This window comes from Hippoglossus hippoglossus, chromosome 3 (assembly GCF_009819705.1).
Source record: "Hippoglossus hippoglossus isolate fHipHip1 chromosome 3, fHipHip1.pri, whole genome shotgun sequence".
In the NCBI taxonomy this organism is placed as follows: Eukaryota; Metazoa; Chordata; class Actinopteri; order Pleuronectiformes; family Pleuronectidae; genus Hippoglossus; species Hippoglossus hippoglossus.
The window spans coordinates 18,118,699-18,135,528 of record NC_047153.1 but is presented as its reverse complement, the minus strand read 5'-3'; the positions used below and the strand labels follow the sequence as shown (position 1 = coordinate 18,135,528).

The window sequence follows — 16,830 nt, the reverse complement described above, 5'->3', positions numbered from 1 at the left end:
ATTATTTTCCTCTTGTTTCCAGACACTCAGACACCTGAACAATAACAAACCAGAGGAGTGGCGCTGGTGGTCCGCTGGTGTTGGTTTGGTGTCGTCACTGATCACATGAGCAGCGATCATGTGAGTGTGTCACGTGCTTTGCAAGATAAATATTCAGGGGCCGTGTCACACTCGCACACTTTGTTGTCCAGGGTCCCGCAGACACGACATAAGGATTGATTCAACATCACACAGACAAACAAAATACAGGTGAGCGGTTTTATTTACTATAGTAAACTGTAGTTTAACCACAGTATGCAGTTGTTGTTGTTGTGTGTCGACGTGAAGCGGCCTCAGTGTGTAACAGACATGTTTACACCGTGTGTCAGCACTTTGTTCTGTTCCAGCTCCTCGTGAAGCAGCGGAGTCCACACCGATCCAAAACAAAGAGCAGTTTAAATCTGTATTGTGTCGCCTCACGTGCTGTTACATGTCTGATGTTTGTTTTTCACTGGCTGACCCACTTTAGCCTCATGCTCACAGGTGACATGCGTTACTAACAGGTAGGTCGTTAGTTCAGGGGAAATAACTTGATCTCTAAAGTCAGGTGATTGTGAAACTTGACGCTGAAGAGTCGAGCACAGTAAACGGGGCGATGGAAAGTGAAAGTGAGTTGCAGGAAACAAAAGGCACAGAGATTTATAAATGTCAAAGGGGAAGAAAACCTGTAACTGAAACTGGTAAATTTTAAATAAAAAAAGTTTATATATTTGCAAGTACATAGAAACAGGGTTTGACCTTTTTTTTATTTGAACACTTCGGAAAATCATGCCTCACCAGACTTCCTGTCATCAGGCCTGTAGTTCTGTGACAAAGGAGGAAATCAGTTGGAATTATTACCACATAGAACCAACACATGTGAGTCATCAGACAATCAGAGAACAGCTACATCTATCATGTGCCACCACAGACTGCTGCACATACAGGTGAGAGATTGGAGGACTATAAAACATAAGAAGGACCATTACAGAGTATTTACCTTGTCCCTTCTGAATACAAAAAATAAACATTATCCCTGTAGCTTTAATGTCAAAAACGTTCAGGGTCCTGAAGTCTGTTCAGGCTCCTGAGGTCGTCTCTCTGTGGCTCTGTTGCTAACTTACGCCATTTCTGACTTGATCTGAAACCCCCCACACACCAACAATGGCCCTTCTCGTCTCTTCTAAATGTTGGTTTGACATTTAGAGGTGTCAAAAAGCCCATGAAACCCTCCACCATGACTCAGCAAGTTAATGCAGCCTGAGTGAGTCTTGGTATGATGGACATCTTAAAAATAATGATCAGCAGGGTCATTGTTCACTTCTCCAAATCACATCCCCTTTATGTTTTCAGGAAGTGTGGGGTTGAACCACTTCTTTAAAAACTGATTAAAAAAAATACTTGGCTGTCTTTTATACTTTTCTTGTGGCTCGAACATAATCTGTTAGTCCCAGTTTGTCCATTGTCATGTTTTTAAGTTTTCCATTGTTTGCACATAGTTGGTATCAGAATGTAGATGGTTTAATGCCACAGACATCAGCACAGGCACCAGAATGAAAATAACTTTCTCTATAACCAACATTTAACCATAAACTAGATGTATAAATATGATGTTTTAGAATAAGATTGTGGTATTAAAGCATTTTGAGCTCTTAGTAGAAATGATGGTGGTTAGATTGAACTTTGTCAAGTGTGTCAGTGATCCATTTTTTGCACTTATTTCCTTATGAATGTTTTGTTCTTGTCATGTGATATGAAACCAGTTTCACTGCTGTTTTTTTCTTTTCTCTGAAAGACCTAGCGGGTTTTCATTGGATCCTCTTCTGTATTTTTTTTAATTTGTTTTATTTTATTCAAACACAATTAAAGACAGAATCACTGAAATACTTTTAAAAAATCACCATCTGTCTCTGTTTCGCTCACAAAGCTTTTGTTCTGTTCAGGCCTTAGCACTGACCTCATGATCTCAACTCTCACTAATGCATCTCACCTCTGATGACCTGTACAGTTATTTTGCATATTATTAATCTTAAGTCGATTTTACATCTAGTGACTTAGTTTTGTAAGTTGTTTATTATGTTTACTGATGCGGTGAGTTTAACTTCTGGAAAACACTCCACACTAGCATGACCGAGGATAAGAGGTTTTATTCTGCTCTGTGCGTCGGTGAATGCTTGTTCCACTTGTAGCCGCAGCCACTGTGACACTGTCCAGTCAGGTGTGTGTGTGTGTGTGTGTGTGTGTGTGTGTGTGTGTGTGTGTGTGTGTGTGTGTGTGTGTGTGTGTGTGTGTGTGTGTGTGTGTGTGTGTGTGTGTGTGTGTGTGTGTGTGTGTGTGTGTGTGTGTGTGTGTGTGTGTGTGTGTGTGTGTGTGTGTGTTAGCGGAATAGCTTGTGCTCATGCATGGCATTACATTTTCTCACCCTCAAACTGTCCACAAATGTAAACATTTTTCTCCCCTCTTGAGTTCTTTGTGAATGTGGAGTTTTTGAATCTTTGTGGAGTTTTCATTAACGTCCCCATTTCCTGCTGATGTTGTGTATTTTACATTTGTATTTCAGCATCTTCTTGTAGCTCTAACTCTAGCTCCTGTGGATCTGGAGGTAGTAAAGGGTCGTCCACTCACCAGATAGACATTGGTGCGATCCTGGGCTCCTTCAGTCTGCATTCCTAAATGTCCTTGTCAAGATACTGAACCCCCAAGTTGCCCCTGACGGCTATGCTGATGGATGTAGTGTGATAGACACTGCATATAGACTGTTGTGTGAATGCTACTTGTAGTGTAAAGAACTTTGAATGGTCGTTTAGACTGGAAAAGTGCTATATACAGTAAATATTGTCCATTTAACATTGTTCAACCTTAAATACTCATTTTGCCTGGAATTTAGTCTGTTTGTTAGAAGTACAGTTTTTGTCATTTATGGAAAGGTTTCATAATTTTAATCAGAATTAATATAATTACTACAGCTCATAGTGATGTGAATAGCCAATTTACCTATTTTTGTCTTATTTTATGTCTTTCAGACAAAATGTGGCATGCAGCCCTTTTGTTATTGGCTGCAGGCGTGTCTGTGAGCTTGGCCAGACCCCACCTCCAGCCACTGTCCAAGGAGATGGTCAACTACATCAATAAGATGAACACTACATGGAAGGTGAGTTTGTTTCTCTTCTTACAGTATGTTGGACGCCGGGCAGTGGTTCTAATCGGTTGTATTTGACTAAATGTCCCGTCTCTCCTGCAGGCTGGTCACAACTTCCGTGATGTCGACTACAGTTACGTGCGGAGACTCTGTGGAACGATGCTGAAGGGACCTAAACTCCCAATCATGTGAGTCTCACTTAGACACAGTCTGTCGCTGAGTGTGAAACACATGAGATCAATGTTAGCTTAGTATTCCTTTGCTCGCATATTAGTGAGTGTGAGAATTTCTTGTTTTGTACATTTCCCTAATATGTACACTATGTACTTTTGCTTGTAAGCAGTGTTTTCAGACTCTGTATAATCACCTGCATCAAATCTGCCATGTTTTAGATAAGTAGCTCACAGAAATACTGACCTATCTAACCTCTGCAGGGTTCAGTATGCTGGAGGCCTGAAGCTGCCTGCACAGTTTGACTCCAGAGAGCAGTGGCCTGAGTGTCCCACACTGAAGGAGATTAGAGACCAGGGCTCCTGTGGATCCTGCTGGGTAAAGGGGGGGGGGGGGACTCACTGCTCTAAAGAAGTGACATTATAGCCATTTTCAGACATGACATGCGGGTCCAGAGAATCGGGTCCAGAGTTTACCCAGAGATTGTTTTTCACACATGCACAACATGGCGGGAGGTTCTCTGCACAGATGTCTTCACAACAGCAACAAATCCTCAATAATCCGCATTATTCAGGTGAGATGTAGAGCAGGCAGAGGCAGGAAGTGACGTATTAACTAAGCTGCCAAGAGCACATGATTTTCTTTACAACACACGTCTGCTCTTATCACCACAAACTATCGAGAAAATACTGAGGATGTGGAGTTACATTACATTTCATTTAGCTGACGCTTTTATTCAGAGCGACTTACAATAAGTGCATTCAACCATGAGGTTTGACCCGCTCTGTTCACAGCACGGTACACAAGTACTAGTGTTTTGAAACGGATTGCAGGCAGCCGCTGGTAACCAGTGAAGGGAGCACAGTAGTGTGAGTGAGTTGCAGTAGTCTAGGCGTGAGATGACCAGAGCCTGGACCAGAACCTGCCACTCCTTCTGAGTGAGAAGGGGATGTATTCTCCTGATGTTGTGCAGCATGTATGTACAGGAATGGGTTGTTGCAGTAATGATGGCTGTAAGGGAGAGTTGAGTGTCACACCCAGGTTCTTAGCAGTCTGGGAGGGGGCTACCACGGAGTCGTCAAAGGTAATAGTCAGGTTATGAGAGGGAGAGCCTTTCCCTGGAAGGAAAAGTAGTTCAGTCTTGTCAAGGTTGATTTCCAGGTGGTGTGTGGACATCCACTAAGAGATGTCAGTCAGACAGGCAGAGATTCATCCTGCTACCTGTGTTGCAGATTGGGGGAAAAGGAGAGGATTAGTTGGTTGTCCCAACTGTTGAGTGAAACCTTGCTTAATTGTCATGTAATCACATCTAGGCCCTTTCCCTGTTTTTTGGGGTTATATGTCTGTGTTTTGTGACGTGCTTTGGTTCTTCTGACCACAGGCATTTGGCGCTGCAGAGGCCATCTCCGACCGTGTGTGTATCCACAGTGGTAGCAAGGTCAGTGTGGAGATCTCCTCTGAGGATCTGCTGACCTGTTGTGACGCCTGTGGCATGGGGTAAGAAACAGAATGTGTGAGCAGTTTCACTACTTCCAGATGTGACCTACTCTATGGAGACTGTAATCCAGAGGGTGAGGAGAGGATGAGATGCCTCAATGCAAACTCACTAGTAAATCATCTGATAAGAAGATGAAGGAAACTGCCAAAACCGACCTTCATTAAGTACCTTGGGTCATAACATCTATAATCCACAAATACAGTACTTTATCAATGCACTTATAAAATTCAGTAATTGTCATTGTGATTTCTAGTTACACAACAATCCCTCGGCTCAATGTAATGCAAATAAATATATTTCAATGAGTGGCACACAATGATGTATATGTATATAATGTGAACTGATTTTACATTTATGATTAGGATGGACTGTTAAAGTATCAGTGTCGCACAAATACGTCCTGGTAGGGCAAAAGGTTGAATTGGTTCATCCTAATATTTTACAGTGTCAACAGCATGAGATAAGCATGTTTTTGTTTTCCCTCTGTCTTTAGATGTAATGGTGGTTACCCCTCAGCTGCCTGGGACTTCTGGACTAAAGAGGGACTGGTCTCTGGTGGTCTCTACAACTCCCACATTGGTACGTTAGGAGACTTCTATAATGGTGTGTGTGCTTTTGTGTGTTTGTACAGTTCTGACTCCATCTTTGTGTCTACAGGCTGCCGGCCCTACACCATCCCCCCCTGTGAGCACCATGTGAATGGCAGCAGGCCTCACTGCAGTGGAGAGGGTGGAGACACACCTAAGTGCGTCCACAGTTGTGAAGCAGGATACTCTCCCACCTACACAAAGGACAAGCATTATGGTAAGAAATGCATTATAAATAATTACCTGGTAAGGATTTAGGTTTAAGATTGTTTTCATTCATCTTATTATTTTATATTTGTTTTGAATCTGTGTTGATAAAAGCAGTATGAAGAATAAAATGGCAATTTTTTGTTGACATGTGTAAGAGACCATATTGTACACATACATAAATGGTTTTGTAGAGTTTATTAGAAATTCAGATTGCTCAGTCATTGTTTTAATAGTTATTCTCGTTATTCAAATCCGTTATCAGTAGTTTTATTAATCAATCAATAACCTGTCATACATTTAAACACTCCTTCACTTGCACATACAGAGTATTTCTGTAATATCTGACAAAAATAAACTGTTTATGTCGTAAAATGATTGCCAAACCATAATGATGGTGAACACACACACTCGCATACACACACACATTTACTCTGAGTGTGTTGCAGGTAAATCGTCCTACAGTGTGGAAGCGAGTGTGGAGCAGATTCAGGCAGAGATTTCCCAAAATGGTCCAGTAGAAGGAGCCTTCATCGTCTATGAAGACTTTGTGATGTATAAGTCCGGTAAGAACACAAGCACCACTGTCAGACTAATAGAGTGTAAATATAAGTAATGCTACTAAATACTCGGTACAGGGTAATTGCTGACTTCGAGTTATGCTCAGGGGTTTTATAAAATCTTGTTTCTGATGTTCTCTCTCACTATTGCCTTTTTTTTTTTTTTTTTTTTTTTTTTAACTTTTTTTTGGGGCCTTTCCTCCAGGTGTGTATCAGCATACAACTGGATCTGCTCTGGGTGGTCATGCCATCAAGGTCCTGGGTTGGGGGGAGGAGGATGGCGTCCCCTACTGGCTCTGTGCCAACTCCTGGAACACTGACTGGGGTGAAAACGGTGAGCAGAGACATGTTTTCTTGTTCAATACATTGTACCAGTGTAAATAATAAATGTGGCACTTCTCCAAAGTCATCTTATGGCTCACAAGATATGATGTTATTTAACTACAGTAGTCCTATACGGATTAGTCCGACTTAATGTTGTGTACACCATTGAAATAATGCATGCAGGTTACCACATTAATATCAATTTACCCTTCATTTACATATTAGTTGTTATATATTTTTTATTTTATTTCAGACATAAAATACCCGCAACAATATGATTTAAAAAATGTGATACAATGAAACATTTAAATACACAGAAGTCGATGATCCTTTCAATAATTCAAAATAACCAGATTTACAATACCAGTACATCTAAATACTAAAATAAACATGTGACTCATGTGATGATAACTTTTGATTAATGTGTGAACTGTCCTGTTGACTGTTTTTTGTATCTGGTCTTCAGGATTCTTTAAAATCCTGCGTGGGTCAGATCACTGTGGTATCGAGTCTGAGATTGTGGCAGGAATTCCCAAATAAACCCTGAGGTAAGACGACAAAACAATCAATGACCTCAAACCAAACTGTTTACTGTGTGCATGTAAAGTAAAACTCGAATCTCATTAACTGACTGGAATGCATGGATTAGTATTTGTACACAAACCTCACTGATCTGAATTAGCTCACATTTCTACCTCATTGTCTCTCATTTCATGTCTGAGAGGCTTTTGTCTCAATAAATGTTTAATGGTATTAATGTGGCCTCACTGGTTCTTTTTTTTTTGTCTTGCAGGTTTTTAGCAGCAGTGGCCATTTTAAATCACTAGAGGGTGACACACTCCTGCATTTAGTAGATCTACGTTTAAAGTCCAGTGATAACCTTGAACACATGGTACAAGATTCTTTCTACAGCAAACTGAACAAATTCCAGAGTAACCTTCACTTCATGTCGGTGGATTAGCAGATGGGGTATGACAGCAAAAACTTCCCTGAGCACAAATCATCATGTTGAATTCAAGGTGGTTCTGTGAACGGTCTTGTTCTTTCAGTTTTTTTTTTTTTTAAAAGGGTATCAAAGGTTGCACAGGAAGTAAATGTTTTTAAAGACACGTATGTTCATTTCATCTCAGGTGATTGGAAGCAGACTGTCAGCTGATTCAGTTTGTTCCCCTGTTGTCACAATGTTTTTCTGCACTGGGTTAGGGTTAGGGGCTAAGACTTTTTAGAGAAATACAGCCCCTAATGTTTATTTTATTTTTTAAATAAGTAGCTTTCATGCTGATTGCCAGTTTTTATTCAATTGTTTTTTTTTTAAATTTTAGTGCCACAAATGCCACTCTACAATATCTGGAAATATCCCTTACAACTGGTGCCTGTTAGTGTTTTTAAACTTTAGTATCAGATGAAAAACTCACTTTTTTAAAATTTGATATGGTTGTAAATGAGATGTTGTTGTCTTGTCTGCCCGTAGCCAAAAAATATTGGCACACTACTGTTCTGAATTAAATAAAACATTTTTGGTTCCCAGTATGTTGTCATTCATCTTGAACATGCATGCTAGATCCACTTCGTAGCATTTCATCTGACTGACTGATATGAAGCCTCTTGCACAAGATAGGGTTGAGTCGGCAAGGAAATGTGGGTCAGGGTGTGAAGGTTAAATGGGTAATTAGGTATGAGTCAGAACTATTCTGATGGTTGATGATAAACATTGTTCGTCTCTGCTGCATTTAAACTTTCCATCCAGATCTTTTGCAAAGGTAAAAGTAGAAATATTGTACAGAAAGACTCATAAAAAAAAGTTACAGTAACTGCATTCAAAACTTTAAAGAGTAGCAACATACTGGCATCAGAAGTATCAAAATCCTCATTATGTGGAGTTGACTATTGTCACACTGGTTTATAACGACCAATACATTAATATTTACATCACTAATGTTGCAGGCTAATAATTTTATATTATAATATATTTGCTTTACTGCAAACTTATAAAGGTATGTCACAATAAAAGGGGTTGACTGGGTCTGTAAATGTGTAAGAGGGACTAGTAAATAAAGTTTACTAGATGGATCACTAGGACTAGAAGTTTATATGTAAGTAGAAATTAAGCCTCCAAAAAGTTTAAACGGGTTAAAATGTTGGATAAGATCAAACTACATTCTCTTCCGCTTTGTTGTCATCAAAACAAACACGCCCCTTGGTAGTAGAGTACAACATCCGCTTGTTTCGCTCACCAGCGTCGGCCCATCACCAACCTGGACAGTGGTGTACAGTTTAGAAACACTCGGGAAAGACGCTGACTTGTGAACAGATGTGGACAGTGGTTGTTAGACGGCCCTGTGGTTCACAGAGACTGTGCGGTTGTGTTTTTATTCATCACTAATATCCTAGATTCAGTTAAGTATCCGTCCAGCTTTGGGACACTCCGGTTCTCAAAACAAGCCCCCACCGCACTGCCTGGCTCTGTACTGGTGGACGGAGCTGGTTCAAGTCAGACTGAGCGACCGGCAGCCAGCGATGGAGGCAGGAAGCCGGGTGTCGTGGGTGAAATACGGGCCTGTGGTGTCCTTGCTGATGGTTCTCCTGGCTATCTGGTTCCGCTCACCCCAGAGTGATGTGTTGGAAGACCGGCTGGACACGGTGCTGTCGTCCCTGCTGCGGGCGGAACAGAAAGTCGGCATGAACGACGTCGCCAGACCGAGAGTGGCTGTCGGTGAGTGTTGGGAGCTAGCTAACGTTAGCTAGCATAGCCTGGCTGGAGACAGTCATGGTGACTCTGTGTTTTTGTTATCGAGCTGTCCCGAAAGGAAAGAAGCATCCATACGAGCTGCAGATGAAGTTATGGGGATGTTAATTGACAAAATAACAACAAACGCAGTTAACAGAGTTGTCCCTGCTCGTTGTAACATGCAGTTAAGCTAATGGTGTTGAGGGCTTTCTCGAGTCATTTAAATGCAACGAAACCTTTATTTTTTATTCTATGTGAACTGACAGTAACTAAATTAGCTACATAATCGGTGTTATTGGGGCACAATACATTAGGAAGGAGATTTAAACCAAGTTTACTATGTTAAATCTAGACCTAAGACAGTGAAGAGTAATTTAATGGTGAAGAGGAGGATGAGGTTGCAGAGGTGTGACTGTGAATGATCTGCACAGTCATCATCATGTTGTTTGATCAGCTTGGCGAACATTTGTTTCAGAGGAAACATCCTGAAGCTATTTGAGCTTAAACTGACGAGTGCAAAGACAAATATGGTGACAACACGTGTACCATGAATGTGTGAGAACCATTTGAACTAGTGTCTTCCTTATGTCATTGGCATAGATGTTTCCCTAGTTGTGGGATATTGAAGCATAATTTCTGGATAGAGGAGATGCATCATCCATCTTTATATACAATCTATGTAATCTACATCTTATTCAAATTCCCGGCAAAACTGTAGTTGGTGCCATAAGTGAATATGATTGGCAAATGCTGAGCCCCTTCCTCCTCTGTTAACAATGCGCATTAAGTACTTTTAAGGGGGTGGGATTCCTCACCTGAATATTACAACCTACCTCAGACCGGCTTCAGTAAACATGGTAATTAGTGATCGATCTGTGTCTCCTCTGTCATGATCTTATCCCAAAATCTCGTCCTTTGGACCATGATACAGTGACACCACAGAAGTGAAAGAGCAAAGAAAAGGAATTAAGCAGTTACACTTAAGTCAAAATGTCTACCCCATTCTTTTGCCTCCTGGCTTCTCTAGCAGGTTGCTTACGCAGGTGGGCTATCGGGGGGTTTAACCTTATTTTGGCCTTTGTTTACAGTTGAGAGAAAATGTTTGTAGTTCAAGTTATGTATTGATGAGACATATGTTGGATTAAATGGATGAGACTGAACCAACAACTGATATTTGACCAGCAGACAAATATCATTGCTGCTGCATGATCTCTCTCTGCTCAGTTTACCGACATTGTCATTGCTCTGTGTTTCCCCAAAGAATTTGTTTTTTGTTACTTCTAGGAGGTTTTAATTGTGAAGCGCTTTTGACAAAGAAATAACTGAACATGTACAATATACGTATAAAAAAAGATGAACGACATGTCTCTCCAAAAATTGAGCCAAAATATATCAGAAACTCTGCCATCTTGCACTGGTGACGTTATTTGGAGCGAGAGTCTGCGCAGTAACGACCAGGGGATGGAGCCTCGGTATTGAGGTACCATTAATAACCAGGGTTGACCAATCACGAGTCAGTCTCAGCTGTCAGTCATGACGTTTCACCGTCTTTATTGCATCAATAACTAATTCAAACTAAACTTATAGGATAGATGAATACTTGAAGACACACTAATGTAATAAGAACTACCTAAAATGACAGAAACCATCTTTAGGAAACATTTATTTAACATGTACTTCGACTTTTTGTTTGACCCATGTCCCATCCACTAACACGGGGGAGGCAAGGTTTATGACCTATACTACAACGAGCCATCAGGTGGCAATCAAGACACTTTGAATTTAATTTTGGGGATGCGACATTTCGTCCATTTTCCTTTACAGTTTTCCTGCCATCCCTTCGGTCCGTCTCCTTATCTTTTCCCTCATGTTGGCCAAAGACGTTTGGTCGTAAACTTACATGTTTTTATTTTATTTATCTAATGGTGTTTTTCTCTCTGCTCTTCGTCCACAGGTTTTGGAGGTTGTGTTGACCTGATAGTAGATGGGGTGACATTGCTTAATAAGATCAGCCTCCCTCTCACAGACCATCCCCTGCATCATGACTACATAGAAAGCACAGAACAGTTGGCTGAGAGCTTTGCCTACTTCTTTGCACCTGGAGCAGCTGCAGAGTAAGTGGTGCTTGTTTTCATAAGAGCTAGCATAAATAGTGCATGTGCTCAAACAAATATTTGAATACTTTAGTTTTCTCTGTGGTAGAACTCGTTTGCTGAGTTTTCCTGTTTATATGCAGCTTGTATCTGCACACTCACAATCCAACATGAACGTGTTGGGTTTTTTGTAAGTTGCATACAATCAATCAAATAGAACTCTTTATTCCACCATCTTTAAATTTTTCTATCTATTTTCCATACAAAGTAGTTTGGCCAAGCAAAAGTAATGAGTTTTCAATCCTCTTTGTGTGTGTTTCATGCTGGTCTGTTTTGCGTCATTATTGTTAATCAGTCAGTGGCAGTCTTTCTTATTATTATGTAGTTCAACTCCTTTCCCCTCTTTTATGTCACTGTTGTTCCTGTTCTGACGCTTGTGAGCCCTTGTTCATTGTCTGAACTGAAGCCTAAAGGCAACAGGCCTTACACAAGCATCATGGACAGAATGGGCAAGGGAATGTTTGTGAGAATGAGAGTGAATAATTTAATTAAAAAATCTTTATTAGCCACGGAAACCAGGTCTTTCTCAGTCTTAAGTTATTTCTCTGGTCCCTTTCTTTAATGTTGTCTTGGGAGCTAAGGATTATAAATACTGATGTTGATTAAACTTGTAGACAGTCTGAGATGTATTTTTAATGCACTTAATAATGAAATTGCCTGAATCTTCAGGGTGTAACACTGTGACTAGTTAGTCTAATCTCTTAAAGTAGCATACAGTATACACTGTTTCTAGAACAGTCTCATGTGTGATTCACAATTACTGAGTTCATGCACATAACACAACACTTTTAGTCTCTGTGTCAAGTCAACAATATTTCAGCTTTCAGAAGGTGCCAATGTTCAAATTGCCTTTCAGGAGTCTCATAGCATCTGTCACACAGTTCGTATCTTAGTGTTTGTGTTGTCTTTATATTTATTACTAACTTGACTCATTATAATTTGGCTTTCCAAACAACTTTTCCTTCCCTCTACCTACCCCACAAATCTGTCGTCTTTTTCTTGCATCTCTTCTTTGTGAACAAACATGCATTTCTTTCTTTCTGTCCTAAAAAATGAAGTTCTGCCTCTTTCGTTTCTCTGATCCTTTGTTTATCTTTGATGAATTTTGCCTTCAAGCTCAGGCATGTCAGTATCTTCTGCTTTCAATGTATCTTCATGGCATAAAACAAGTCTGTCTTGTTGCTATAAGACAAAATGTTGCTATAATCGCAGACTTAAGTCTTGTTTAAAAAATAAAAGGAAAAGTTGCTGATTTCAGGTTCTGGTCTCTCAGTTTTGATTTTGTTTCACTGAGTTTTTAATATCTTTGTGTTGCAGGCGTTTTATGCTTAACGACACTCTCTTTAATGAGCTGGTTGAGGCGTCCCGTGACCTACCTGGGAACAGATGGGCAGTTGGTGGCAATGCTCCGGTGATGGCTGGTCGCATGGCAACTGAGGGATGCGATGTGTTGCTAGGGGGAAGCTTCAGCCCGGACTTTACAGATGTCCTGTCCCAGCACATCACAGGTAAACAAAAAAATGCACACTGGCAGACCCTTTTCTACCTTGCAGCAAATATCCGTCTCCTCACATTTATTTCCTACAATCATTTTCCTGTATCAATGAATTTCCCCTTTTCTTCTTCTGCCCTCTTTACCTTCTATTTCCCACTCCTGTCCTCTCCACTGTCATTACCCCACTTTCCCCTGTCTTTGCAGTGGCAGGCAACATTGTTGAAGAGCCGGACATTCACCTGATCCTTGAGTATCCATCTGGAGCGAAATGGGGAAACTACACCTCCCGAAGAGCCAACAGGTATGATGAGCATTTGTTGGCTGTTGAGGGATCTTGATGATTCATATATGGCAAACAGTGTGTATCTGAGTGCTTATATTAGGGCTTCACAATATATCAAAAATGTACTGTTGTCGCGATCTCTTCTTGCGCGACATATGTATTGCGAATGACTGCTTGAACTGCGATAAATGGTGTTCCATGTGCCAGGCATTCTCGCTCTGCATGTGAATATATTTGGCCAATCAGATGGAGCCCTATTGCCCTGGATAATACATTAAAGATATTCCGATTATTGACAGGTTTTTCTTGGATGGAGAATTGCGAGTCGCCTACTTCAAATTACGTACCGCCTTCCGAGAACATTCTAGTACAGTGGAAACAGCTAGTGATAACGTTTGTGCCCTGGACAAATTAATGTCTATAAGTGGTTGATTACTATATAAAATTGTGTGGCTTCTTTATTATAGTTCCAGAACCTGAGGAAAAGGTAACGGCACACAGTGACTCTGCTGCTCTTTTCTTTTCTCTGTCTCTCTCTCTAAGACTAAGCTAACGTCTCTGACTCGCTACTCACTGTATGGTGTCTTTGTTATCCTGAAACCAAAGCAGAAAGACTTAAACACTGTATTCTTAAGCATTTGGTTATTTATTGCAAGTCAAATCGTCATCGCAACAATTAACGTTATTGGATATCGTATGTTTTCCTAATATAATGCAGCCCTAGGTTATATTTTACATTTTTCACCATGTTGCACTATGAGCTGTGTATTTACTGTATGTATTCATTCGTGTTTGACCGTGCATGTGTTTGTGCTCTGTAGATATATCGTCCACAGTGATGACCACAATCCCTACCTGGCCTCCATGGAGGAGTTTGCTGAGAAACTTGAAGACTTCCAACCAGATCTGGTGGTGGTGGGCGGGCTGCAAATGATGGATAACTTCCCCTTCCAGTCAGGTCAGAGGAGATTGTTGACAACCTTAATTTGAAGCAAATTTGGAAAATGTAATATTAGAGTCTGGTGCTTTGTTTCGTATAGGGAAATGAGATATGATCACTCGTAGTATCTCAATTTTTCTTGCACGTGTTTGCTGGGAAGATGTGGGGATGAAAGTGAATCCAAGTCAAACCATGGCACAGCAATGAGTGATGGGTTCTCCTTATGGGTACTCGTCTATTCTGAGTTTATATAAAGGTTGTGTATGTATTGTATATTTAAACACACATGTAAATATGTATGTATTTGGGAATTGTATGCAAATAAGAGAGTTTGACTGAGATTAGCATAGCTCCCTATCGAATCATCTGCAGAGGAGAGTTGGCCTTTGCTGATTCCTCATCTTTCCTCACATCACCCTTTTTTCTTTTCCTTTTATTTGTCTACTTTTCATTTTCTTTGACATCCTTGCCTCTGATATCTCACATCCTCTCCTTTCTCTTTCAAATCTTATCTTCTGTCTTTTTTCTTTCATCATTCCAGGTGAGCGTGAAGCTCTCCTCTCCCGCCTGGCCGTCCTGCTGTCCTCCTCGTCTCCTCAGATCGGCATCCATTTTGAGATGGCCAGTTTTGTTGAAGAGAGTATAATGGAAGACCTGCTTCAGTACGTCATTCCCCATGTATGTATGACTGAACAATTACATTAATCATCACATTCATTTTCACATATTTCTCAGATTGATTATACAAAGACACAGGTGAATACCACTATCAGGATTTTTTTTTATCAGGTTTACTTAGTTAAATTTGTTAAATAAACTTGTGATCCTGTATTTGGTTAGTTTTATTTAAATTTTACATCCGTCTTATATTTGCATCTTAATGAGTATTTGTTAGAAACAAAACAAACGCCACAGTGCGTGTGGGGGATTGGAGGGGAGCAGAGGAGCAGAATCACCTGCTCAATGACGGGTGTAGCTCACAGTCATTGAGCTACACCTGAAATCGACCTACATGCCACTGTTCTGTTTTATAGTGTTAATAGTCTTTTCTTTTTATTTATAACTTGAAGGCTTCATGGCCACTGTGGTTTTTTGTATGTTCAAATATTTTTTATAAAGGAGTGTGTATTGAAGTAAATGGGATTTATTGTTTTGTTTTTTGTCGTGGTTACAAATTGGGAATCGTGGAAATGTCATGGTATCAGTATCGACTACTACATTTTTGGTATGGTGACATCCCTAATAATAAGATTCACCCATATTCAGATCTCTTGATTACTAATTAAAGGAATACGGCTGGTGCTATTTTACTATTTTATTACAATAAAGGAATATCAAGGGATATTTATCACACTGTGCAAATTCTTGGTTTAATCCCTCATCCTGTTGCTGTTTCTGCAGGCAGACTCAATGGGGATGAATGAGCAGGAGCTTCCCAACCTGCTCAGCCTGCTGAAAGGCTCCAACATCACCGTGTTGTCAGACCCAAACCCTCGTGTGGCTACTGTCCTCGACCAGATGAGGGAGGTCTATCGCATTCTGAACCAGCGCCACAAGGATGCAAATGATGCTGATGCAGAAAGTGACACAAACGGTGCAGAAGCCAGCGGTAAGTCTCTGACCCGGCTCCACGTCCACACGCTGGCCTTTCAGGCCATGATCGTGACCCATGGCTCTCAGTGGAAGAACACCATGTCAGCCACGGCCAAGGCGTCTCTCACTGCTAACCGCCATGTCTGTGGCTCGGATGACATTGACCCCGGCAAGGCAAGGCTCATCATGGATGACTCGTTCTCTGTCAGCCGACGAGAAGGCAGCCAGCGTATCCCTCTGCAGGAGACCAGGCCTGTCAGCTGCTGGGATGAGGAGGATTATGAGATCTGCGTGGCGCCCGTGCTGGTGTGCACTGAGGTTTACCAAACTGCAGGTGGAGGGGACAACGTCTCAGCTGCTGGCCTTGTGCTGCAGATCTAAACACAGACACTAATTGTCTATCTGTGTGAATAATGCTGATATTTGTTTGCAACAACGTGACTCTGGAAACTTGGTCTAGGTATGATGCAAAATAGTCTTGGCAAACACAGGTGCTGATTGTGAAAGGTACCAGGCTAATGCTATCACACTATCAGCTCATGGCCCAGGTGGATCATTAGGGAAACGGAATATCACTCTTAGGAGTTAAATGATGGGGTACAGTTGTTATTAATCAGGTTAAACCACCATGTTTTAAATTAATTAGCTCACTGTTGATTTGTTTTGTTGGAGCTACAGAAAAAAATTACAGTTTTGTTAACGGGGTAAGGGTGTGTATACTTTGATTCAGATTTATACATACTGTATAGTATGTATTTCTAGTGCAAAGCCCTCAGGTATCCAGTTTATTTGATTTTTAGAATGAGCAGACACTGCCCTGTTTTGTCACACACCCACCATCATTCTAAACCATCATCTGACTCTAGTGATTTTAATAAGCATATTCTATTTCTCTGAGGCCTTCAGTCAGGATGACAGAAATAGGGATGAGGTTTGCATAAAGTCATACAGATACTTTCATAGAGCCGCACTAGGTAGCTCGAGGCATTTTTGAATTACGTGTCAAGACATTAAATGCATCATATCTGCTGTGTTTACAGAGCAGAAGACTGCAGGGCTTCACTTCACTTCTGTTCTAAGAAACTCTTTGTGCTTTCAAACATGTGACTCTACTATGCAGTAGACATATCCAAA

General features: G+C 40.8%; 2 protein-coding genes across 2 annotated transcripts; both read left to right on the top strand.

Moving 5' to 3' along the window:
* Window positions 1-94: 94 nt before the first annotated feature.
* ctsba (cathepsin Ba) lies at window positions 95-8,031 on the top strand. The gene is made up of 11 exons (XM_034577079.1): window positions 95-249; window positions 3,042-3,169; window positions 3,260-3,345; window positions 3,592-3,706; window positions 4,710-4,825; window positions 5,320-5,405; window positions 5,484-5,630; window positions 6,070-6,186; window positions 6,386-6,514; window positions 6,971-7,052; window positions 7,298-8,031. The coding sequence occupies exons 2-10, from the start codon at window positions 3,047-3,049 to the stop codon at window positions 7,042-7,044; spliced, it is 993 nt and encodes a 330-aa protein (XP_034432970.1). The 5' UTR covers window positions 95-249; window positions 3,042-3,046; the 3' UTR covers window positions 7,045-7,052; window positions 7,298-8,031.
* A 650-nt stretch (window positions 8,032-8,681) lies between these two features.
* adpgk2 (ADP-dependent glucokinase 2) lies at window positions 8,682-16,385 on the top strand. Its single transcript, XM_034577043.1, has 7 exons — window positions 8,682-9,217; window positions 11,187-11,346; window positions 12,703-12,893; window positions 13,085-13,181; window positions 13,985-14,121; window positions 14,645-14,781; window positions 15,505-16,385. The coding sequence occupies exons 1-7, from the start codon at window positions 9,022-9,024 to the stop codon at window positions 16,075-16,077; spliced, it is 1,491 nt and encodes a 496-aa protein (XP_034432934.1). The 5' UTR covers window positions 8,682-9,021; the 3' UTR covers window positions 16,078-16,385.
* Window positions 16,386-16,830: the final 445 nt, after the last annotated feature.